Source organism: Diceros bicornis, chromosome 33, assembly GCF_020826845.1.
Source record: "Diceros bicornis minor isolate mBicDic1 chromosome 33, mDicBic1.mat.cur, whole genome shotgun sequence".
In the NCBI taxonomy this organism is placed as follows: Eukaryota; Metazoa; Chordata; class Mammalia; order Perissodactyla; family Rhinocerotidae; genus Diceros; species Diceros bicornis.
In genome coordinates this window covers 28,106,552-28,132,516 of record NC_080772.1, presented here as the reverse complement: position 1 = coordinate 28,132,516, position 25,965 = coordinate 28,106,552, and the positions used below count along the sequence as shown (strand labels likewise).

Sequence of the window (25,965 nt, the reverse complement as noted above, 5' to 3'; positions counted from 1 at the left end):
TCAGACATTAACTGGGGGCAACTAGAATTTGAACACAGTGTTTCAAGTGTACGATCAGATAACACTAGAAAGTAACACTGCTAGAAAGATGGAAGCTAGACCAGAGTGGGGAGAAAGCAGAGACTGAGAAAAGGGATAGCATTGTGGTATATGCAAATGAAAATTTTAATTTTCAGTTTTTATTTCATAAAGAGACAATTTACCTAAAGGAAACATTTCTTTTTTTATAATAAACTACTGTTCCTAAAAGCTGAATTGTCACCAATAATTATAGCCAGCAATAGCTTACTAAGTGAAGGTGCTGTTCTCAATTCTTTATATATAGTGCCTCATGTAATCCTCAAGTGTTATTATTAATTCAGTTTATTGTTAACTGACACCCAGAGAGGTTAAGTGACTTGCCCAGGGTCACTTTACCAGTAACTGATAAAGGTAGAATTTGAATCCAGACATTGTGATACCAGATCCTGAGCTCATGGTCACTATATCACTACAGCATGCTTAGTAAATCCAAACATTCAGAAATTATTTTTACTACATTGTGGTTTAGAGCACGCAGAGGTTCTGGAACCAGACTGCATAGGTTCAAATCCTCATTCCACCACTTAACAGCTGTGAGAAGTTAGGCAAGTTACTTCCCCACTTTGCACCTGTTTCCCCATCTGTAAGTGGGGATAATAATAGTGCTTGTCTCCTAGGGCATTGCTGAGGACTAAATGAGTAAATGCAGAAAAAGGGTTTAGAATAGTGCCCAGAACATATTACACATCCAATAAAATCTACCTATTATCAACGTTATTCTTCTATCCTATTATTCTATCTGCTAAGAAATGCTGGATATACTTGCACAGCCCCAGTTAAGATCTGTGGTAGGCAGAATAACGGCCCCTAAAAAGGTCCATGCCCCAATCCCGGGAACTTGTGAATATGTTACTTCACCATGGAAAAAGGGACTTGGCAGACGTGATGAGGTTCTGGCCCTTGAGATGGAGAGATTATCCTGGATTATGTAGGTAGGCCCAACCTAATCAGATTCCTAAAAGACTGCAATTAGGGAGATGAAAAAAGAGAAGAAAAAGTAACAGGAATCAGAAGGATGAGGGAGTCTCAACCCACCACTGCTGACTCTGAAGATGGAGAAAAATGCCCAAAGCCAAGGAAAGTAGATGGCTTCTAGGAGCTGGAAACATCCCTCAACTGACAGCCAGAAAGGAACCAGGGACCTCAATACTATCACGGCGAGGAACTGAATTCAGTCAACAACCTGCATGAACAAAAAAAACACCCAGATTTGTCCCTAGACCCTCCAGAAAGGAACACAGACTTGTGGACACCCGGATTTTAGCCCAGTGACACCAGAGTTGGATTTCTGACTACAGAACTGTGAGATAATACATTGGTGTCGTTTTGAGCTGCAAATTTTGTGGTAATTTGTTACAGCAGCAGTAGTAAACCAAGATAAGATCTATGTTTAACTTTTTCCTAAAAGACTCAAACATATTGATTTAAGAACTATGTAATATGCTAAAATAAATTTAACTTTTTAAAGTCAGCAATTTCAAACTATGTTAGGGGCATAAATCAATGTTTCCTTTACATTTCTATTATTAAATTCTTTAGAACCTAAAAGTTGCTGAAAGGCTAAAAGAGGGTATCATAAATAAGATGCTATTACAGTTGTTTTCATCTTTTCTTTATAAGGTAAAGAAATACTCAAATTTATTTTTTTCTTCTTTAATTTCTCATGATTAACGGATGAATTAAGTATACTTTGATTTTTTACTAATATACTTTAAGCCCACAGCCAAGTCTTAATAAGACTCTTCGTTAACGTGTCAGCAGGAATATATAAATTCTAGGTTTAAAACAATTAATGTGTTGAATTTACAGAAGTAAAGCACTTACTCAAAGGCAAAATACAGTATACTTTGGTTATTATCTACTTTTTCACTATCTCTGAATTGATACTCATTAGCTCCAAGAGAGTAAGAGCCATGTCTGGGTTATTCACCTTTATATCAACACTGCCCAGCAATACTCCTGGCCCCCAGCAGGCTTTTGTTCAACAAATGAATGAAAAATAAATATATTTTTAAAGCAAGTACAAAAAACTGGAAACGAAGCTTCCCTGAAACCTAGCTTACTAGCTCACTGGAAAACTGAAGAGATGTACTGTATCTAGAGGTTAAATGATAAAAGCCAGAACTTCAACATTCTCAGCAGAAATCGTAAATGTTCTTTATGTTTCCTCACATTCTTTATCAGATTTATTAAACAATTCAAATTTCTTGATAGCCTAGTATCTTTATTATCAACAGATATTGTGATGTTCATGTGACATACATAAGGCTCCATGAATTAGAACTTGCTTTCTGAAAATGTCCTCTATGCTTTTTAGTACTTTTTCCACCTTCCATAAAAATTAAGTGAAGCCCAGTGCACCTGTAGGACCACCTGAGAAGTGCAACATGGTTGCATTCCTTCACAACTGAAATCCAAGACTGGGTCTTCTTCAAAGAGATTCTCTTGCCCTCTAGAACAGCACTCTCCGACATAAATATAATAACACAAGCCACATATGTAATCCTAAATTTCCCAAAACATTGTCATTTCAACATGTGATCAATATAAAATGAAATCGTTTACATTCTTTTCTTTTCACACTATATCTTAGAAATCCAGTGCGCATTTTACAGTGGAGCAGACCTCAAGTCGGCCTGCCCACATCTCAGGTGGCTAGTGCTACTATGTGTTGGCCAACCCAAGCTCTAGAAAAACCTGCCCCCCTGTGCCGGAGTGAACTGCATACCCTGTCCACTTGCAGCTCTTACTCTATCTCATTTGCATTGTTGGCTAACGCTGTGGGCAAGACTTGCAGGAATTCAAGAAACCATCCTCCTCCTCCTCGGGCCAAGATCTCCTTAATGTATGCAAGACAACAAAATCCCAGGGGTAGGTGAGGTCAAATTGTACACCTTTAACGTAAAAACGAATTCGAACAGTATTAGAGTTCATTAATAAGTGTTCTTTTATCTTGTCCATACTGTTTCATATTCTGAGCAACAACTCTGTTCCACAGGACAATTGGGGGGAAAAAAAAAAAGCTTTCTCGTAACGCTGCGTCTACAGGCTCAGCTCCTGGACGTCGGTCTCCCAGCACAGCTGCGGGAGGACCCAGTGCCCCCGGGGAGGAGGGCGTGAGGCCAGAACGGAGCCGTTCCCGGGACCCACTGTGTGCAGGAAGCTTCACCCCCCCAGTCCACTGCAGCCTCAGACCCGCCCGCCAGCACACTGCCACACACACCCTAGTGGCGAGTCTCCACGGCGGCTGCACTGAACTACCTGGTGAATGCTCCCGAAGCCCCTCCCTCGGGCCCTGTCCTAGCGCTGGGCGCCCCGGCCGTCAGCGTGCCCACGAGGCGGCCACGGGCGCCCCCGACCCCCGACGGTCCGAGCGCGTCCAGCTCGCCAGCAGCCCTCCCGGGCCGCTCTGCAGGGCGGACCAGACGGGGCTCCCCGCGTCCCGCGCCTGCGGGGGTCACGGCCACCACCCTGCACCGTGGCCCTGCCCGCAGGCTTCCCTCCCGGCCCCGCGAGGCCACCCCGCCGGGAGCCCTCCGCCCAGCGCGAGCGAGGAGCCCCGAGGTGCGGAGGCGCCCGCCGCCACCCGGCGGCGCTTGTCCGGCGCCCGAAGGCGGGGAGAGCGCGGCCCTCGGGGAGCCCGGCTCCCCCGCGGCCCCGGCACCCCGGCCTCTCCACGCGCGGCAGGCGACCCGCGCGGACGGGTGCACGACTCTCCTGCCAATCAGAGACGCTTTTCCTCGGAAGGCCAGCCGACCAATCACCGCGCGCGGGTGTCCTCTTCGGCTCCTCGGCTCTTCGGCTCCTCGGCTCCTCGGCTCTTCGGCTCCTCGGCTCCTCGGCTCTTCGGCTCCTCGGCTCCTCGGCCCTTCGGCCCTTCGGCTCGCCGGCGCTCCCGGTGGCTGCGCCCTCCCGGGCTTTGCGCAGCGCGCTGACCGGTAGTTCTCGTTGGTTTAATTTCACGTCTTTTTTTTTTTTTTTTTTTTGACACTTCCGGGTCCTGCGTCGCTCCGGAAGCCCGCGAGTTCCGGAAGTCTGGGTAGTCCGGGTTCTGCTAGGAGAAGCCGAGCTTCCCAGATAACAATGTTTCAGGAAGAGTTGCGTGCAGCGGGGGCGTGTCGCCGACTGCTCAGGTCAGTGTCGCCCGAGACTCGAGCGCAGACGCGCGTGTCGCCCGCGGCTGGGAGGGCGCGGGGCCGGGCGGCCTTGCAGCCGGCGCCCTTTTCCCTGTCGATTGGCTTCTGTCTTCCTGGAGGAGGCAGAGCCAAGTCTGATTTGGGGAAAGGCGATGACGCAAACCTGAACTCCGAAAAGTGGTCTTAGGTCGCACCATTACAGAGAGCAAAAAGAAACACAGCTAGACTCGAGCGCCTTTGCATTTCACGAAGTGACTTTTTAGAGACAAACTTGCAAATTCCTTCCTCGCCCTGGGCAGTGGTGCGATTTACCTCGTATGCAAGGCTCGAGCATTCTGCAGGCTCCAAAGTTTGCTTAATGCTTCATGTTAAGTGTGATATTTGGTACCAAAAAAAAAAAAAAATTGAATACACTTAAGTTGCCAACATTTTTGAGAGCCTATGAATTTAAAAGCAGTTGTAATTTTCTTGGGGAGGAAGAGCTGTTGAGAATTTTCTTATCAGATTGCTTGCGGTGAGTTTGTTGCATGTAACGTGGATTTCTGTTAAGGAATATGAGAATGCGAGAATCATGAGCATTTTTCTTCTGGGGCCTTGAATTAAAAGTCATTGTTTACTTCTTTCTGTAGATTCCATTTTCCAAAAATACAGCATTTAGTGAAAGAGCTTTTCACAGATGAGACCAAGTTGTTGAACGTTCATGTCTAACACGTTCTGGTGTTCTGTGATGCCCCTTGACAATTTTTTACGTTAACGATTTCAAGCAATTACAGGAAGACTGAGACTCCATCCATGCCACAATTTGTGGTCTAAGCACTTTCCCCCAGTGTGTTAACTGTAGTTAAATCTGAGCAGAATAAACCTGGGATGGCTGACTTTGCATTTTTCTTTTGCACTTTATCTTCTCTCTGATCTTGCCCATGTTATCAATGACTTGTATCCAAAAAGATTAGAGTTGAGTGATCTTGAGCCAGAAGGAGATTTGAAAGGAGAGAGAGAGAGTGGAATTATTTACAAAGTCAAAAAGAGAACCTCACATTTTTTTTTTTTTTTGTCCTTAAAAAAAGAAAATAGAAGCAACAGGGCATAGTAGAGAGAATGCTAGACTAAGTCAGGAGAATTGGGTTCTGGTCCTGACTGGTTTTCCTCTGACCAGCTCTGCCTCTTGGACTTAGTTTCTTCAATTTTAGAAATTGGGGGTCACACTCCATCTGTGGTTTTAAACTGTTCTGTAGAAGAACTCGCGTAGAAATTTCCTGGAGCCATGCAGGGGAGAGACAAAGCAAGCAGACCCTTAGCAGTATCTTATAAGCAGCTATTTTCTGTGTTGTCCTTGAAAAACAGGGTTCCTGTTAAGAAAATTAAATTCATAACTTAGACTAGATTATCTGTGTTTCTTTATAGCATTAAAATTCTGTAGGATAAGTATTCATTTGTATTCAATATGCATTAATTTGATTATTACAGTTTTTAATAATAAAAGATATATGTTCACACTTAATTCATTACTAAAAGCCACAACCATGTCTGTATTCAATCTCATTTGTTTAATTAATACAGATTTCAAGTTTAGTTCTTTGTTTATGATCAGAATCACAATTCTTTCTTTTCTCCCTTCCCTTCTCTCTCTTTTATTTTAGCCCTTGAATTTTTGCTGATATTTGAATCTTTGCAATAGGGAGGGCAGGTATTTTCCACTTCACTTACTTGGTAGCTGAACCTTAAAGATGTTAGCAGTCTTGCCCAGCATCACATTGCTAGTAAAATTCTGGGTCCTAGCCCCTGTTTTCCAGACGGCATCAAGTAATTTTAAAGTTTCTTTCCCTCTTGCGCTCCACTGTGCTCAGGTTCCTATAGCACAAGGGAAATGTATGCTGTATGCACGTTTCTGGACAAAAGTTCTGCTCGGAATCAGTGGCTCCTTTTTTTCCTCCCTGACTGTCTAGGTTGGACAACCTGGAAGCAAATTGGATGTTCCCTTTATCTCTTTCCTGTGACACGGCAGCCGTCTCTAAACGTTCCATGTTCCTCTTCAGTTCCTTTGGAGTGTGGAAGGAACCTCAGGGGAAAAGCCCTGAGCTGCCCTGTTCTCCCATGTCTGTAAGCCTGGCCCCGCAGATGCCAGCACTGTGATTTCTGTGTGCGGCAGTGGAGGCAGGGAAGAGGATGTCTGTCCTTCCCATTGTGGGCTGTTAATCCGCTTCTTCCCAACCTTTTCCCATCTAGACAATCAAAATGCACTTTTCTATATTGCTTTTTATTCTATTTAATATATTTTCTTTGTATCAGAGCTCTCCCTCAATAAGGTTAGATAAAATTTCATCCAAGCTGTCTTTTCTTTCTTCTTATTAAAACATAAACACCAAGACCTCTAGAGTCATTCTGTTTTGACTATGCATAACCATTCCCGTCCAGTGTTAGATAGATGAGTTGGCATTGCTCTACTTTGCATATAATAGTATCTGTTCATAATAGTTAAATGAATGTTGACGCCTCATTTTTTCCCCCACATATTCCCTTTGTTCAGATTTGACATTTAATCTCTTTGAATGGTTCTCTGACCACATGTATAGGGGCAGGGAAAGGGAATGTAGATGAGATACATCCCAGGCGACAGGGAAACTTGACCACATTCCTTTAACTTCTTTCCCATCTACAGTCCTGAGAGCTTGACTGACAGTCTGGTCTTGTGAATGATCTTGAGGGAAGAAAATTAACTTTGAGCTCTGCGGGATGGAATGTGATCCAAGCTTACCAAATATCCATACTACTGCCTTCCTTTTGAGTGTTCCACAATTTCTCTAGTGTTTACCAGAAATTTACTCTTTGCCAGCTTGAACTTAAACAGGTTGTTAATCGCAAGCCTTAATTTTCATCATCTGAAAATGAACATGATAATATTTACTGTGTTATGGAGGTTAAATGAGATGAAGAATGTAAAGAAAACATATAGTGCCTCACAGAGAATATGTCTCATATGTTGCTGCCTCGTTTTCCGTGCTAATACCTTGGTTCCTTTGTGGATATTTCCACGTTCTCTCGAGTTCCGTAAAATGTGCAATTTAACGTGTGTTCCAGTCATTTTCAAGTCATTTAGAATTTGCTTAGGGAATTAGATCCTAAAGCCCTTTTCTAAATTTGTAGAGTACTTTAGGCTTGGTTGCTTCATATGTTTCATGTGGCTCTTTTTTGAGCTCGTCCTTGAGTTGGAGTTTTTGTTGTAGTTCATGTCTATACTCTTTTTTTTTTTTTTTTTGAGGAAGATCAGCCCTGAGCTAACATCCGTGCTAATCCTCCTCTTTTTGCTGAGAAAGACCGGCTCTGAGCTAACATCTATTGCCAATCCTCCTCCTTTTTTTCCCCTAAAGCCCCGGTAGATAGTTGTATGTCATAGTTGCACATCCTTCTAGTTGCTGTATGTGGGACGCGGCCTCAGCATGGCCGGAGAAGCGGTGCGTCAGTGCACGCCCGGGATCCGAACCTGGGCCGCCAGTAGCGGAGCACGCGCACTTAACCGCCAAGCCACGGGGCAGGCCCGTGCCTATACTCTTAATCTCTTATACTCAGCCTCTTAAAATAGCCCTATCTGCATGTCCTGTGGTGCCATCCGGAAGTTCGTCTTAGGCCCATTCCCACCTTGTCAGTATAGGACACTGGTTCAGAGCATGGCTCTGCCACTTCTAGCTGTATGAGTTTACACAAGTCAGCTAATCTCTTTGTGCCTTAGTTTCCTTGTTTTAGAACAGAAATAATAGGGCCAGCCCCAGTGGCCTAGTGGTTGGGTTCCGTGTGCTCTGCTTCAGCGTCCAGGTTCGGTTCCCGGGCACAGACCTGCACTGCTTGTCTGTCAGTGGCCATGCTGTGGGGGCAGCTCACATACAAAAAAAAAAAAGGAAGAAGATTGGCAGTAGATCTTAGCTCAGGGCCAAGCTTCTTCAGCAAAAAAAAAGTAGAGGCTGGCCTGTTGTTGTATTAGTTAAGTTTGTGTGCTCTGCTTTGCTGGCCCGGGGTTCGCAGGTTCAAATCCCAGGTGCGGACCGATGCACTGCTCATCAAGCCATGCCATGGCGGCATCCCACATGCAAAATAGGGGAAAATGGGCACGGATGTTAGCTCAGAGCCAACCTTCCTCAGCAAAAAAAGGAGGATTGGTAATAGATGTGAGCGCAGGAGGAATCTTCCTCACCAAAAAATAAATAAATAAAATGGAAAAAATAATAATAATAAAACCTCTTTTATAATATTGTAAAGATTAAATGATTTAATTTTGCAAAGGGCACTTAGCTGTGGTTCTCACTTATTAGCAGTCAGTAACTGGTAAGTGGTATGTTTACTACAGTTGTAAACTCACAAGTTGGTTGAGATTGTCTACTGTAATCCTTTTCTATATTTTTCCGTGAGGATTGTTTCTCTCTCTCACGGGTTCTGTTCTGATTTTTCCACTTTTCTTTAGCCTTTTCCAAACTTATATTCAACATTGCCATTTCTGCAGTTGGAAATGGCTGTTCTTTTATTTTTTTCTTTCTCTTCCAAGGTTTCCAAAACAGTTCCTATAAGGATTCTAGATAGGTAGACTTTTTACAGTTGCTTTTTTTTCCTTTAATTTTTTAACTACTGGAGAATATAGTGTGGTAAAAATGACTTGTCCAGAGTCACACAGCCTGTTGATGAACCTGGGCTAGAATACAGAACTAATCGGAACCAGGTTAACTCTCCTTCCCTCCATATTCACTCAGACATCTGCTCCTTATTTTCACAATGTGCTTTGCCTCTTAACAACTCAGTATCAACTTTCTGAAAGAAAAGATTATGAGTGCCATGCTGTTCTCTTTAAAATGTATTTGTGAAGCTAGGCCAAGGTATTGGAAATTGTGTTTTAAAATTTAAAAATGTATTTTATGTTAGTTTTAGGTACTTGAATAAATATACCATAAATGAAATAGGTAAAGTGCTCAATTGTGGACGAATAATTATAGTCTTGATGATTGTAGTGTTTGAGTTGAGTTCCCTCTTCTCTCCAAATAAAAAAAATATTACCCCTCTGCTAGGGCAAGTTACTTATCATTGTTCATATTTTTGAGGAATTTATGCTATTTTGAAGTTTATCCTTCAGATATATTTTAGAAACATTTTTGTGTACCTCCTACCACCCCCAAAAAGAAAAATTTTAGTTGCATTTGATGAGGATTGCATTTAAATTAAGAGTAATTTGGAGGCCTAGTGTCCATAACAGAATTTTAAAATTCCACGTCTTATCTATATCCAAATGAGCACTATTGGGATTTACAACATCGGATATCTATAAGCTATTGAAACTTAGTTTATATTTGTTGAAACAGAGGGAAAAAGGCTAGTGACAAGTCACTTAGCAAGTCTGTGGCAGAAGTGGGATTTGAACTTACAGTTGTTGATTTCTAGGCCTTTCACAGTCAGAGGTCACAGTGCTCTAATGGATCTCAGCCATAGCTTTTTCTCTCTTGCTCATGTTAGAAATGTGTTCTGGGAATCGGTGTCCTGTTAAATCCCTCTTTGATGCATGTCCCGTTTATTAGTATTGATTTCAATACAATGGACAGTAAATCTATCTGACTACACAAAGGAAATAAAATATTAGGGTGTAGGTTCAAAGCTTAAGATCTCCAGTTATAGAACTTGATCCACATAACCTCATAATATATTAGTTTAAATTTTATAAAAACGTAAAATGAAAAAAATGAATATATGGTCTCATCCATTTTGATTACCAGAACCCTCAGGATAGTGTAGCAGCGACATTGTCATACTAAGAATTAGTTGATGATTGTGGATCTAGAAAAGGATAGCCTGGCAGGGGTGCATGGATGGGTTTGTTACCTTAGAGATTACGTGGGAGGCACATGTTTCTGCTAACAAAGTTTACAGGACTGTAAATTTAAATGTAAAATTTTTGTAGGCAGCATGCATTGACAAATATGCCTAATGGTAATACATCTAGTACAGAGAGTCTTGGAACAGGTCAATAATAATGTGTGTATTGATAGCGGCAATGTAGGAGATGTTACTTGATATTACAGCTAAAAATCCATGTTATTCCCTTAATCATAATTACATTAATATTGACAGGCCCTTGACAATACCCACATTATTATTGATAGATTTCTGTCAATAACATGTTTTTAAATAAAATATATTCATTCATAATTTGTACGATACTCAATAAAAGCTCTGAAATACATCCTGAAAAATTCTTCCCTCTTTAGTGAGATACAATCATTTGTTTTGGTTTTAGAATGTGCTAGAGATGACAAAGTTTTATTTGGGAGAATGAAAAGCATGAAAGGAAAGCCATGAGTTATTTAAAGGATAGGGTTATATATCGCCACTCTTAGTAAACGAATTTTCAGTTGTTTTTTTTTTCTGTGAGAGAAAAGCAGTGTGACATGTCTAGTGATAAAATGTCAGCAGGAGACCTTTTTAATCGTTTTTAGTGCTAGATCGCTTTGTCTTAAACATATTTATGTGACAAGTTAAACACACTAACTCTAGTAGATGCTCTACTTTTTATCTGGTCTTGATTTTGCCTGAAATATCTTTTTCATATAGTCTTAACATGGTAGTATCTTTCACTAAACACTAATATTATTTACTGCCAATTATACTATTAATTATTTTTATAAGTCTCTTTGCATGGCCATAAATGGTTTCCTCCTGGGTCAGCCTTTTAGAATCTTAAATTAGAACTGTACAGTTTGGGAAGTGGGGAGGGAGGGGATGATAGGATTGTGTATTAAAAGAATGAGATTTCGTGATGGAATAGGAGAAAGCATTGCTTGTTTTTGGCATTCTGGAAAAATCAGTTTGAATTAAATCTGATGGTGTTTGTTTCAATTCAAAACAATCCCAACTTTTAAAAAAAGATTAGCTTGTATTTTCTTTAACTATTCAAGTTTGAGCCTACTTTTGTGAAACTAGATACTAACTTACAAGAACCAATAATATGAGGGTTGTTAAAGCTTACTTAAATTAAATTCTTGAAAGTAAAGTAGAAATAGACTGGCCAGTAGTTGGGTGTGGGGGGCAATCAATGTAACAGAGTCAGGAAAGTACTGGTTTACCAAAAGAGTTGGGGATTGTTGATTTGCAAATGTGAGGACACCATAGTCTTCTTTTCGATTTTCATAGTTCTCAATGAAGCAAGTTAAATTACTTTGACTTTTTCAGGAAGTTGTTAGCACCTTGATTAAGGCCCTTGAATTGTCGCAGGAGTCCTGTAACTGGTCTACCTGAACTCCAGTTCTCCTTTTCTTCAGTCTTATTGAACTCTGCCATCAGATTAATCTTTTAAAATGTATATCCTTTTATATCTTTTCTCTTTAATGATCATTCATGCCTACAAAATCAATGCAGTTTCCTTAAAATAGGGTCTTTTTACAGTGGGTTAACTCTTTAGCCAGTCTCTCCTGCCAGCGCATTCTACTGTGGTTGTGACAGATGACTTGTTTCTTTGCTCCAGAGAACAAACACAACCACATTGATGGGGATTAGATAGCCAAGGACACAGCTCATGTTGGAACACGTCCCCATATCTCCCAGAAAGACTGTGGCCAGGTTTCATGGCTTGCACGTTTCCTGGGTTTGCACAATCCATTCCTTTGCCTTCAATACCATTTTTCTCTTTTCTCCCTGAGGAGTTTTGTGATCCTTTATAGTATTTTCACATTTTGAGATCCATTCTTTGCTTCAGAGCTCAATGACTGGTCCTGATTACTGTAGCATCCTATTTCTTTAAAAATACTTGAATAAAGGGAAGTTAACTGAGGGTTAAATATTTGGATTGAATCCCGGGTACCTAGGAGAATGCTGGCATTGGGTAGGCACCCAATAAATATTGGTTAAATTGAATAGCCATTTGTCAGAGAATTAGAATTCGCTAAAACACAAACTGCTTACATTACATTGAGAATATGTGATTTAAAGGCACGTATGGCATTTTTTCTCTATTCTATACTTATTATGGGCAAATATTATACAGCAGTGGAGGGAAGAGGTTTCATAATCAGATTAATTGCACTTCAGGTTATTTTGATTTCATCAGTTTCTTCCACTCATGGGCACTGCCCATCTCTAAAGCCAGTATTCTAGAATAACTACATGCCAGAATGGGGAGAGGGGAAAGAACTGAATGTAGTGTGTTGGTGAAGAACCAAGGTTGGTGCTCGTCTTGGACTGCCTCTACCATGCCCTGTTCAGTGAAGCATCTAAGAGTCAGGTATTATCAGTGTGCGTTCCGGAGGTTTCTTTACTTCCAGATAAAAGGCACAACCACGTTGATGGGAGTTAGATAACCAAGGGAGCAGCTCATGCTGGACCCATCCCCATTCTCCTAGAATCCCCACTCCATCATCTCCTTTCAGATAAGATGCAAGTTAAGAGTGTGATGAGTTCCGCTGAACCATGTTTCTGCCCTTCCCACCTGGCCCGGACGTGTGCAAACATAATGGTGATGTCACGTTCACTGTTAACTGCCACATTTATATTTTAATGGAGAAGTCAATATTTCCTGGAAAAAAAATTCTTTTACCACAGGTTGGTTGAGGCATAGTATGAGTAATAATGAAGATTTCAGTCTTTTGAAATGAGATTTGCCAAAATCAACTAGGAGTCTTTTTCTTCTTATGCCCATCCGTAGCCAAAGCAGCAATAATATAATAATACTACTGCTTTCCAGTTTCCAAACCGCTTTCATAGCATTATCTGGTTTAATCTCAACAACTTGGTGAAGTAGTTGTTATTTTCAACTTTTTGAAGAATCTGAGGCTAATGACATTTTTAAGATCACATAGCAAGTAAGTGACAAAGCTGGAACTTGAGCCCAGGTCTGATTGATCTTAAATCTCCTTTTTCTACTCTATCACAGCTGCGTAAGTAAGAATGTAGAGCACAGGAGGGGTGTTCCACTTCAGTAAACTCTGGTGTGTAATGGACAGTGTCTGTTCTGTTTACAACTAGAAGTAGTCACAAAATTGACTAAAACGTTGGAAGATAAAACCTAAAACAGAAAATAGAGAAATAAATTATTCGTCTGGAAGAGCAAAGGCTGAAGAGTAGTTTAATAATAGTCTTTTGGTCTAGAAAAGAGTGTTACGCAGGGAGGAGATTGGGGCCAGCTGTTCCTAATCTACACGGAGGCCAGGCCTGGGGAGAAAAAGAGGAAAGAAAAAAATGTTAAACTGTAACAGAAGGGATAAGAAAGAATTTTTTGATAATAAGGATTGTTAAATATTGGGTTGGTTAGAGAATGTGTTAAGTCTCCTTTTCTGGCAGCCATTAAAAATTCCTGTCTTGACTAAATGTTTAATACGATTCCTCCAGAAACTAGGCATCTGAAATAGATGATTCGTCGGAAAAACCACTCACTCCGACCAGGTTCTCACTGAATATAAGTAAGGAACCTGAGGAGGAGATAGCTTCCCTCACCAGACAGTTCATCTAGATGCTCTCACAATATTCAGTCAGTACAGTGACTAGCTACCAAACTACTCATTCCATTGCATTTAGAGTCAACAAACATTTTATTGAGCAGCTTCTATGAGCCTGTCTTTGTGGTCAATTCTGTGAGATGAATAAGATATTCATCAGCCACAATCTGGAACTGATTATGACTCTGGTGTTTAAAGATGCATAAATTAGCACAACTGGCCCTCTAACACAAGCCATATATTTCATCTGATACTCAGCTGAAAAAAACAGCCATCCCTCCAGTCCAGTGTTGGGGGTGGGGGAGTGGCGAAGAGAAGGGACTGGTGGTATTAAACTTAATACTGATGTCCAGTAGGGTCAGAGCTTTTCAAGAGTAGTTGGACAGTAAGAGAGCGTCCTTTGTTTTGCTGACCACAGAATATGAAACCTGGAGAAGATGCAGACTTGTAGACAGTAGACGAGTTACATATACAGTATTCCCACATATCGTGAATGATCGTAGAATTTTATATGAGGAAAACTGAGGTAGGTCACTTTGTAGGTGGCAGGTGCTTTGAGAAATAGGTATAAGATAAGCTGCTTTTCTGTACCTAGTTTACAGTCAAGTGAGGAAAAGAAGATGTATTCCCATACCTGAAATCACAGTACAAATGGTGGAAGGCCCAAGAGGGTGGCACAGACATTTGCTGTCAGAGTTCAAAATGGTGGTAAAGGAGTTGGAGATAGTTATGAAGGTTTCATAGAGAATGTTGAAATAGAGTGAAATGGAAAGGGCAGATGGTTGACGGCAGTGGGAGTAGTTGGTAGGGAAGGTCGGTGTTCTAGGTACATGAGAAAAGGCACAGAGGCAGGACTGAAGGATGGTCTGGGGTTGAAGGCCCACTGGGGAATAATGGGTTCTACAGTTGCAGAGATGGAGACAGAATTGGGCTAGGTTGGGTCTGAGAAGTTTGTACTTTACCCCAGGGGTAATAATGAGGAAAGAAAGAGGTGATTTGGTAGGTGTGGGCATAATTTTGTAGATTTTGGCTTGCCTATGAAGTTTTTAAAATAATGTTTTAGGGTTTTTTTTCTTAGTTACATAAATGATATAAGTTAATTAGAGAAAATTTGTAAACTGCAGAAAAAATGAGAAAAATAATCTTATTCATTGATGATTTTTTGTGTGAATTTTGGAATTCTTTTTCTATTGAAGTAGTTTTGAAATTTTATGTATTGTCTTTGAGAACCTGTGATACCGTCTGCCTGTTATTGCCCTAGTTGTCCGTTTATTGCCTGGCTTCCTTGCCGACCTTGGTTGGGGTCCTTAAGTGAGAGCCAGGACTAGTCTTTATCTCTGCATCCCAGCATCTCACAGGGCTAGGAAGTAGTGATGCTCATAGAGTTTGTGGACTCCATGAATAGTCTCTAAACTCATAAGAACCACTTAATAGAAGAGGGAAAGCCTGAGTCAGTGCAAGATTTGTCACAGCCTCTGTAGCTAAAGAGATGACAACTAGCCAGAAATGAGTAGGAGGGCTGGCATGCAGCATTGAGCTGTTTGGGTGGTAGATATGCCAAAGAAATTATGAATTTTGCTTTGAAATGGACTAGCCCAGTAGTTCTCAACATCACCAGGGAACTTGTTAGAAATGCAAATTGTTGGCTCCCATTCCAAGCCTACTGGATCAGAAACTCTGGAACTGAGACACTGCAGTCTAAGAAGTCCTCCAAGTGATCTTGGTGAACGCTCAAGTTTGAAAACCACTGGACTAGAAGCCCAGTGAGACCGCGGGACTGTGATGTTGAAGAGCACAGCGTAGGAAGATGGAAAGCCCAAAGATAGGTGTGATATCAGTGAACGTACCAATGAAATGGCGTCGTAGCTGGAATACGAAAACTGTGAGAATAAGATTATATTGTTACAAAGAAAGTTGAATGTGTTGGACGAGATCTACCTGTCTTGTTTAGATCACTGCCTTTCTGATCTTAGCATTTAAGTAGATCAAGTAGATCTAAAACAGATGAGTCCTGTGAGAGGGGCCTCACACTCAAAGTCTCTGCCCGGATTTTCTGTCCCATATCCACAAGAGCACCAACTGAACTTTTCCACTTAGCTGTCTTGTAGGAGACTCAGATCTCTAAAAATACACGTATTTTTAATCTTTCCCTTCAAACCTATATCTCTGTATATGTTTCCTGTTCCAAAGAACTGGGCTACCATCCACTCAATTACTCAAGTCAATTATTCTTGGCTTGTTTCTTACTAAATCGTGTCAATTCTGCCACCTCATAGCTTTCAAAGGTACCTGTGTCTCTCCATCTCCAATGATACCTTTCTAATTTAGACCGTCCTTTGCTTTCTCACTAGATCATTTTAACAGTCATTTGACAATCTCTTAACTGGTCTCTATGCCTCGAGTCTTTCAGCCCTAACCCATTCTCAATGTGGCCAGAACAAGCTGTCTAAAATGCACATTTGATTAATTCTTTGCTTACAACTATTCAGTGGCTCCTTATTACCCTCTTGATAAAATATAGCCTCCTCAACTTGGCTTTTAGGGCCTTTAGGATCTGCCTCTGGCTTTCCTTCCCAGCCTTACCTTTTGTCCTTGCACTCCCAGTCCTGGACACCTGCTGTTCCTTCTGCTTTGAATAGTACTCGTACCTTCCTTTACTGGGCTGAGACTGCCAATCCTTCAGGGGGCTGCTTAGCTATCACCTCTTCCTGAAGCCTTCTTTGACCTTCTGAAGTCTAATTGTAAGCGTAATGCTCTGAATTTCCCCTAGCATGTTGCTTATCACACTTTATTATAATTACCTGTTTATTATTTTATATAGCACCCTTACTTTCCCCCTTCTCCCACCCTACTCAATTATAGTCTTCAGAAGGGATGAGACTGTGTCTCTTCTACCCTTCTGTCATTAACTCTGAGACATTGACTTGTAAATAGCAGATGCACAACAAACATGTTGAAATAAGTCGTAATCAACAGTCTGGATGTGTTAATTTGATATAATTTTAAAGGTTATTGGGTGGGAATTTGTAATTTCTACCCTTCACCCACCCCAGGTTTTCGTCCTCTTTGTTTATCTTTCATCTAGTATTTGTAGGATGCATTCTGTGTTCCTGGCACTGTGCTAGTTGATAAGATTCAACTGTCACAGGACTTAAATAATCTTTGGAACAGCGCTTATCCTCCAGTGGAGGAAATAGACAGTTAAAAAGTAGTTTATGGAGGCCAGCCCCATGGGCTAGTGGTTTGGCGTGCTCCACTTCAGGGGCCCAGGTTAGATTCCCAGGCATGGACCTACACCACTCGTAGGCGATCATAGTGTGGTAGTGACCCACGTACAAAATAGAGGAAGACTGGCACAGATATTAGCTCAGGGTGAATCTTCCTCAGCAGGAAAAAAAAAAAAAAAAGGTTATGAACAGTATGTAAAATATCAAAATAGTTTATGTACAGTACATAAAGGCCAGGAAAGAGGAAGAATAGAGTGCTAAGGGAACACCTAGAAGAGGCAGCTAACCCAAATCTGGAGAGTCAGGAGGAAGTGATGCCTAAGCCAGTACTTGAAAATTTAGCATGAGTTTTTCAGTTAAAGAATGGGAACAGACTGTCCCAGGTGAAGAGAACACACAGCAAATGTCCACGAGTGAACTAGAGACGGGGACGCTTTCTGACTACAGGTCGAAGCATTAGGAAGGAAAGCAAGCTGGGGGGCCTTGTGTTTTAGAAGGATTGCAGTGCGGGAAATGCGCTGAAGGCAGCAAGGGGTGAGATAGACCAATTAGATGTAATCCAGAGGAGAGATGAGAGCAGTCTGGATTTAGGGAAAGGCTTGAAAAGGGGCATGATAGAGTAATGAATGGATTAGAAAAATATTTTGGACAAAGAACAGACCTTGGGGTTGATTAGATTTGGGGAGAGAGGAAAGGGAACTCTGTCCTAACCCCCTTCTTTCTTTCCTGTAGCTCCTGGCTGGTGTGAGGCAAGGGTTTCACAGAAGAGTTTGCAACGGAAATCCCCACTGCCGTCGCCATAGGCTGGCGAGTCTTGAGGGAGCTGCCGGAAAGGGAGGGAGGTGAGACCCCTCAGAAGGCAGTTGGCATGTGTGGGTGAGAAGCATTTCTGTCGTGTGTCTGCTTTGAGAGGAAAATAACACTAAACCACCTGTTATTTAATCGTCATTTTTGCTTCTTATGCTTGAACTTGTTGAGCATGCAGTCTTCTACCACATGTCATCGAGGTCATCCCAATTTCAAGAAGTACAACCTTATTTTAGGATACACTTTTCAGTCCTTTTAACTCGTAACAAATGACATTTAACATGTTTTTAGTAAAAATCATAAAATAATAGAATCTGAGAAGACTTCAGGGGTCATTTTGTCTCCAGCCCTTAGTTTTGGAAGTGAAGAAACCAAGGCAGAGATTAGGTGAAATGCCTTGTCCACATCACAGCTGCCACACGGCTGGGCTGGCGGCATGAACTTCAGCGGGATCCCTGCCTCCACCCTCTGTACCTCGGTGTCCTTTCTATTTGTACATCGGCCCTTTCTAAGGCCCGGAGATCGTGGTCAAGCGCCCTGTGTTGAGGGCCGATTTTAGAAACTAAATTTAAACAGATTTCTTATCGTAGTGTGGATTTGCCACCCTAATAATTAATAAAATGTACAATATCTAAACTGGTCGGTACACTCTTTGACAACAGCAATCACTGGGTGTTTTCATTGCATTGGCTCGCACGTAATAGGCATTTAATAAATGCATTTTGAATGAGTCAGCCATGCCTAGCTAACCATTAATCAGCTTTTTCTGTTTCATCTTAAAAGATTTTTGTCCCTTTAGCACGTATTTGTTTCCTTAGTGCATTTATGAAATTATCTTAGTATATATTTTTACATCAGAGTTTTCTTTTCTTAGAAAACTGTATGATGTGTACCTTTGTAATACCTTAATAACGACATTTCTGCATTTGTGTTGCTTTGTGCTAATATTTTGTTCTCCTAACTTCCTTTACAAATATAAAACGTATTTGAGAAAGAGTAAATGACTTGTTGAAAATAATACCTTTGGAGTCAATAGAAGTGACTAGAAATTAAACCGAGGCCCTGACTGGCCATCCATTGCAGTGTTCCCCGTAGTTCATCGTATTTAGTAAGTTCATATATTTCTCCATTAGTCATGGTATTATTCAGCCTCATCACTGTTAACTTCAGGATTTTATCATCTCCTGCTAAAATATTTGACCAAGGAGGATTACCTACAGGTATATTTGTGGAAATAGGGTGCAACTTTATAAAACATGTTATTCTTTTAATGAGGAGGACCAAAAAAAGGATAGAACAGAAAAGAAAGGTGTGAGGGAAGAGAGACAGAGGAGAAAGAGAAAGAATTTCAAGTAAGAGGTGATTGTTCACTGAGCTGTTTTGACACTATTGAAAGGCCCATCTGCTCCGTGTCCTGTGTCGTTTGTGTGTCACAGTCTTCTGAGTGTAAGTCGGGGAGATAGTACAACTATTTGATGATGCCCTTAATTGTACTTTTTCCTAGAAACCTTCAGGGAAGGCATGGCTTCCAGAGAAGAGAGTACGAAGAGGACAAACAGGGTGCTAAGGATAAGTCAGCTGGATGCGCTTGAACTCAACAAGGCCCTGGAGCATCTGGTTTGGTCCCAGTTCTCTCAGTGTTTCCATGGATTTAAGCCCGGCCTGTTGGCCCGCTTTGAACCAGAGGTGAAAGCACTCCTGTGGCTTTTCTTGTGGAGATTCACCATCTACTCTAAAAACGCCACCGTGGGACAGTCAGTTTTGAATATTCAGTACAAAAACGATTTTTCCCCGAACCCGAGATACCAGCCGCCAAGTCAGAATCAAAAACTCTGGTATGCTGTCTGTACAATCGGTGGGAAGTGGCTAGAAGAACGATGCTACGACTTGTTTCGACACCCTCATTTAGCATCGTTCAGGAAAGCTAAGCAGTGTGTGAATTTTGTGGTTGGACTTTTGAAATTAGGTGGGTTGATTAATTTCTTGATCTTCCTTCAAAGGGGCAAGTTCGCAACTTTGACAGAACGTCTGCTAGGCGTTCGTTCTGTATTTTGCAAACCCCAAAACATACGTGAGGTTGGCTTTGAGTATATGAACAGGGAGCTTCTCTGGCATGGTTTTGCTGAGTTTCTGATTTTTCTCTTACCACTTATCAACATCCAGAAGTTGAAAGCCAAGTTATCTGCATGGTGTATCCCTCTCACGGGCACTCCTAATAGTGACAGTACGTTAGCCACCAGCGGCAAACAGTGTGCTCTGTGCGGAGAGTGGCCCACCATGCCTCACACCATAGGATGCGAGCACATCTTCTGTTATTACTGTGTTAAGAGTAGTTTCTTATTTGACATGTACTTTACGTGTCCCAGGTGTGGCACAGAGGTACGCAGTCTGCAGCCACTCAAGTCGGGAATTGAGATGTCAGAAGTGAATGCTCTTTAGAAATTAAACTTGTTTCCTCTGAGGAAAACTGGATTAAGTTTATTAGTCATCCTAAGTATACCATTTAGGTGTCTCTTATGAGGGCGTGTGCTTCTTAGCCGCTGGCTTTCTGTTCCTTTCCCGGCATGACTAAATTCTAATCACTGGAAACCACAGGCTTCTAAAAATACTATGTAAACAATAAGGTTGTATTTTTTTAAAATATCATTGCATTCACTTTGGAATGTCAAGAATAATGGACAGTTTTTGTCAAATGGCTACCAAGAATGCTCCTTCATTTTGCTACTTCCTGGAAAGAGGTTAGACTCTAAAAATAAAAGATTTTGGAGACTCTCGGGCAAGCGTGCATTTATTTTCAGAGAAGGCATTGTAACTTCCTAGGCATATAACATAACAACAAGACCCTGTTGTTTTAAACCTTAAGAGCTGATGTCCCAGTTGTAATTTTAAGCTTTTCTGTGAAGCCAGTTTTTAAGGGGTGCAGTCAGCTTGTTCTCAGACAAAATGATGGCCACCAGAAGCTCAAGACTTTGTTCTGCCAGCTTTCTGATCCCACTAGAATAAAATCTTCTTGCCTGATAGTTCCAGTAAGGTCCAGGAGCTCACTGTCATCGGTCTGCCTGAGATTATGTGCACATTTCCTGAACCAGGATGGAAAAATACTGCTCCCGATTGCCCAAATGTGGGTGGCACGCCCTCGTGTATACCACATGAACCTAAAGTGGGAGAGGAGGCAGTTCACCCTGGGAAACTGTGGTGCTGTTGTAAGAATGGTGGATGCTGGGCAAGTGAAAACAGTGGATCCGCAGTAGAGGCTGTACTTGCCTTCTTCATACCAGAAGAAGTCTACGTGCAGTCTTTCATTTTACCAGTGAGCTCATTCCATAAGCACATTAACGAGTAACTGAATGGTTGTCTTAGATTGCAGATTTGGAAGGATTAAATAAACAAGGTCAACAAGACTTTCTTGTACGAACAATTTTGTTATATTGTTATTTTGATAGCAAATTCTAAGTGCCCATGTTGTCACAGTTTTAACACAAAAACACAGTACTTTACATATATGCTAACTAATAGAGTTATCAATATTATGGGGTTTCATTTTTTTCCCACAGACCCTAATGGCACTTAGTACAATATATGTTGTTTTTTTTTAATTTTTCACTTGTGTTTAACATCTGCCACTCCCTCTAAGAGATAACTCCCATGACTGTTTTGTTCATTGCTGGCTAACCAGAGCCCACCTCTTAGTTCCAGTGTACCAATAAAGACATTTTGTTAGCCAAATGACTGAACCTAACGTCACAGATTGGGTTCTGCAGAAGCGGATGTTGAAAGGGGTTTGAAGAGCAAGATATTCATTAGGGATCCACACCTGTGAAAGGCATTGGCAAAGAAGTAGGAACGGGCACAAGAAATAAAACCATAATGCAGGCCTGACAGCCTTGGCCAACTTGGAGGAGAGCTCTGGAGCTCATATTATCTGTCAGAATGTCCTGGATTGGGCCAAAGCAGTCAGACTTTTTTACCTACACCTCTCAGTCCCCAGATGTGGGCTGCTCTGGGAAGGGCATGGCCTCGAGCATGACAGCTCTCTGCACCTGAGGCCCACCCTGAAGGGGCTGACAGCTGGAGACAGCCCACTGACCCCACTCTCCACAGCTGGGCCACAAGTCCATTCTTGAAGGAGGAGCTGGGTGGCCCTCTTAGTGTGTCACACATCTAATAGTGTCTCTCCATTGTTTTTCTTTATGTTTCCCCTGTTTGGTTTTTCTTGCTTGTAAAGATACTTGGCAAACAACACACTAATGGCAGGTAGTATTCAGCTTAGAGTCAGTGGGTTTATGACTGCCTTGTACACTCAAGTGCTGCCTCACAGAGCCCCCCTTGCTGCAGAGACCCAGACCTGCCAGCCACGGCACTGTGACAGTCCCAGACTTCAGTCCCTGCCTCCCTGTTCGCTGCCAGGAAACTTGCTTTAACACTGGCGCTTCTGTTCCCACTCCCAGCAGCCTCTGGGCCCAAGGTTGAGGATAACTGGGTCACATTTAACTGCACGATGCATTTCCACTTTAGCCTCAAGAACCTAACCATCAGCCATGAGTGTCCCCTTTGGGAACATAAGAACTTTCACACTAACATCTTTCCTTTCTCTCCCCTGCAACTTGTTCTGGAATCAGGTTTGCTACTTGTGTAATTAGTGTATCCAAGTGGCTTCAGTCATTATATCTAAAATACTAACATCAGTCAAAGCTAACACAAGGCATGTCCCACTCCCTGGATCCCAGCTCACCTGCCTTCAGTACTTAGTGACTCTGGGTTTTGGACAAGTTTATTTAACTTCTCTAAGATTCGATTTGATCCACCTATGAAATGGCCATTCAGTAATGTCTACTCCTAGGACTGTCATGGGAATTAAAAACATATCATTCTTTCAAAAATTATTTATTGAATCCCTGCAAGCATTCTTCTTCTATACTCAGAGATGCATTCATGAAAAAACAAAACCGCTGCTCTCTTGGAGTTTACGGTCTTAGTGGGGTGATGGACAATAAACGTGTAAGATAATTTCAGATGTTAGAAGTTCTCTGAAGAAAATAAAACAGGCTAAGGGAATGGAGAGTGACAAGGGATGCTGTTTTGAAGTACATGCTCGTGGAAGTCCTCTCTGAGGAATAAAAATTTGAAAAGAGATCTGAATGAAATGAGGGAAAAAGTCAAGCAGAGAAGGGGTGCGAGGATAGGGAAATGGCAAGTGCCTGAGTCCCGAGATGAAAGTGCACTGCCTGTTCGAGGAACAGCAAGAAATCGGAGTGAGCAAGAGAAAGAGAAGGAAGAAATGAGGTAGGTGAGGGGAGGCGGCCCAGGGCGGGCCAGGCAGGCCACGGTGGGAAAAGATCTGGATTTGTTCTAAGTGTGAGGAAGCCACTGGAAGATTTTAAACAGAGAAATGACATCTGATTTACATTTTTAAAGGATCTCTGTGGCTGATGTGTGGAGAGGAATGAGTAAAAGCAAGAAAACCCTCAAAGGCTACAGCAAATGATCAGTCGGTATGAGCCGTGATTGTTATTTCTGTTAGGTTTGTGGTGTATTAACAGTGTCACTGTCTGAAATGGTCAGAAACCTGGAAGCCACCAAAGCCTTGAGAAACCAAAATAGATTTTCATAGATTCCGTGCACCAAAACTCTACTCAGGCTGCTCTGTTACTCATAGAGGCTGCTTTATTTAGAATAGAATTCTAATAAACTTTCACCAAGAGATTAAAAATAACAGATGAGAGAGGGAGAAAACTGGTAAAAGCAAGCATGTTTACAATAACAAGCAATAATAGAAAACCTGGTATCAATGGAAAAAAATCTATAATCTGGTAACATTTAGAGTAGGGACACACAGGTTCTGACGATTAACTGAATAGTAATTGTGGTTTAAAAAATGACCTTGGATCATCAATAAAAGCTACCTTATATTCTGTATTGTTTGGTTAGAAAGGCAGGGACATTAGTATTGCTATATTTGAGGAAGCCTTCAAAATGAGTTGGCACTTAAAGGCAAAAACTTGATACATTTGGAACATTTGCTTTTAACAAAAAGCTCTTTTTCCTAACAGCACTCAATAAGTGAAGTGTTACTGTATTAAGAAAAGATATTTTCAGCAACAGAACAATTCCAAACATACCGTTCAGCCAAACCAGTCGGCCATATTGTCTATAGACCTGATGCTCCATGGTCTCTGGCGCTGAAATTAGTATGTAATGTACGTTTATATTCATCTCCACAAGTAAGTTGGCAAGTATTTCACTTGTATGTCTGGGGTTTTTTTCTTCAAAGAATATGTAAATCAAGAAACAAGACGACAGAATATGCCTTTATGTTTCCAGGTCATCTCATATTTTTTCTCAATATTTTCAAGAAAAATCTTATGGTTTTAAAATGTCATTTAAAAAAAAACAAGCCCCACTTTGTACAATGGTTTTCATGGTATCCTGCCTTGAGTGGTTATTCCGGCAATTAAAACAAGTCAAACATGGTTAAACTAAGTCCCTCCTGAGGCCAGGAAACCCAAAAGTATGGTATTCAATGGGTGGTTCACTTTTCTTCTCGTTAGCAGTAGAGTAACTTATTCTCATTAACAGAATTCAACTTATGCCTTTGCTGAAATCCCAGAGCCAATAAAACATATCTATTTAGTTAGTAAAGCTGATTTTTAAAATGGATATGGACATGTTTATATACCCATTGACCTTAAGTCTCTATCTCGAGGAAATGATAAAAATTTGAATGTAGACTTATTGAAATCATATTCAGTATGGCACTGTTTTTAATAAAGAAAGATGTGAAACAACACAAATGCTCAACAATAGGGGAATAAATAAAATGGTATAGCTATTTAATTGACTCAAGCAATGTTATATAGGTAGCATGGAAAAGAATTTTATGCAAAAATATATACAAGTAATTTTACTTGGGAAAGTGCTCACAATATAATATTAAAATTAAAGAAGTAGGATATTAAATTAGGTACAATATCTCAACCCAGAGATAGACATATGTATATATCTTACAATGCATGTCTAGGTAACTCAATTTTGATTTTCTCCTTTATATTATTCTGTATTTCCCAAATTTTCTACAATGAGCATGTAATACTTTTAATTAGACCAGAACAAGTTATTTATTTCTTTAAAATCTTGTGGCCAATTTTGTTTCACTTCAGTTCAAAGGTAAAACATCTGTACAGCTAGTAAACAAGTCTTAAATGTGTGAATGTAGGAGACATAAGGTCCTAAAAACCTTAGGTTACCCATTTTTGCATTACAATAAATAAAGCCTGCCTTTACTTACAGGCAAAGCGACTGTTCAAAAAGGTCTGAATTAGGGGCCGGCCCGGTGGCGCAAGCGGTTGAGTGCGCGCGCTCCGCTGCAGTGGCCCGGGGTTCGCCGGTTCAGATCCCGGCGCGCACCGACGCACTGCTTCGCAAGCCATGCTGTGGCGGCGTCCCATATAAAGTGGAGGAAGATGGGCACAGATGTTAGCCCAGGGCCGTCTTCCTCAGCAAAAAAAAAAAAGAGGAGGATTGGCGGATGTTAGCACAGGGCTGATCTCCTCACAAAAAAAAAAAAAAAAGGTCTGAATTATTTCATACATTTTAAATGACATGTTAAATCTCTGACTCCATATAGTGTATACATTTTTTTAACCACTTAGAAGTATGAAGGCAAAAAAAGGTAAAAAGTTCCCACTCCCTTGTCCAAAAGTATTTGTATGGTAATTATAAATAAATGGACAGTATTTGTAAATAAATGTAGTTTAGTTACTTTAAAATCTCTAGAACTCGTACACCAAATCAAAACAATTGACATGAATACGTTATATTATCAGTTCGCCTAAGCCTATAAGATGACCATATTTCCTTAACTAAGAATCAAGATGCAGGGTCTGACCCAGGATTTTGTATTTCTTCCAGATGTGGACACGAAAATGCTAACATTTCTGAGGTGTTTTTATGGTGTGGTTGCCAATAAGACATAATGCAAACTTGAACTTCAGCTGAGACTTTATCTAAATAGTCACAATTCTGAATCAGTGGAGCCAGAGGCTTTACCATTCTGCGAGGTGTCGAGGATGGTGCCCTGGTAAACACACCTCACTAAGCACTCAGGAAATAGCATCCTTTCCTGACAGCCTCCATTCTTATAAATCCACATCAATTTGTAAGAGTACCTTTTTAATCAACAAAATTATAAAATACTACAGTTGTTTTCCACTAATGGAAATTATGGTTAATTGCTTTAGAAATGCTTAGCTCCAGACC

The 25,965-nt window shown here is 41.1% G+C and overlaps 1 protein-coding gene across 4 annotated transcripts; it reads left to right on the top strand.

The window, feature by feature from the left end:
* The first annotated feature begins 4,053 nt into the window (after positions 1-4,053).
* PEX2 (peroxisomal biogenesis factor 2) lies at positions 4,054-21,142 on the top strand. 4 transcript variants are annotated; one of them, XM_058528915.1, is made up of 3 exons: positions 4,055-4,214; positions 17,635-17,778; positions 19,214-21,141. In XM_058528915.1, the coding sequence occupies exon 3, from the start codon at positions 19,231-19,233 to the stop codon at positions 20,146-20,148; it is 918 nt and encodes a 305-aa protein (XP_058384898.1). In that variant the 5' UTR covers positions 4,055-4,214; positions 17,635-17,778; positions 19,214-19,230; the 3' UTR covers positions 20,149-21,141. The 4 variants fall into 4 exon arrangements, with proteins under 4 accessions (XP_058384900.1, XP_058384898.1, XP_058384897.1 ...); XM_058528914.1 differs by having other exon boundaries at positions 4,056-4,214; positions 17,635-17,744; XM_058528916.1 differs by lacking the exon at positions 4,055-4,214 and adding an exon at positions 4,600-4,731 and having other exon boundaries at positions 17,635-17,744.
* Positions 21,143-25,965: the final 4,823 nt, after the last annotated feature.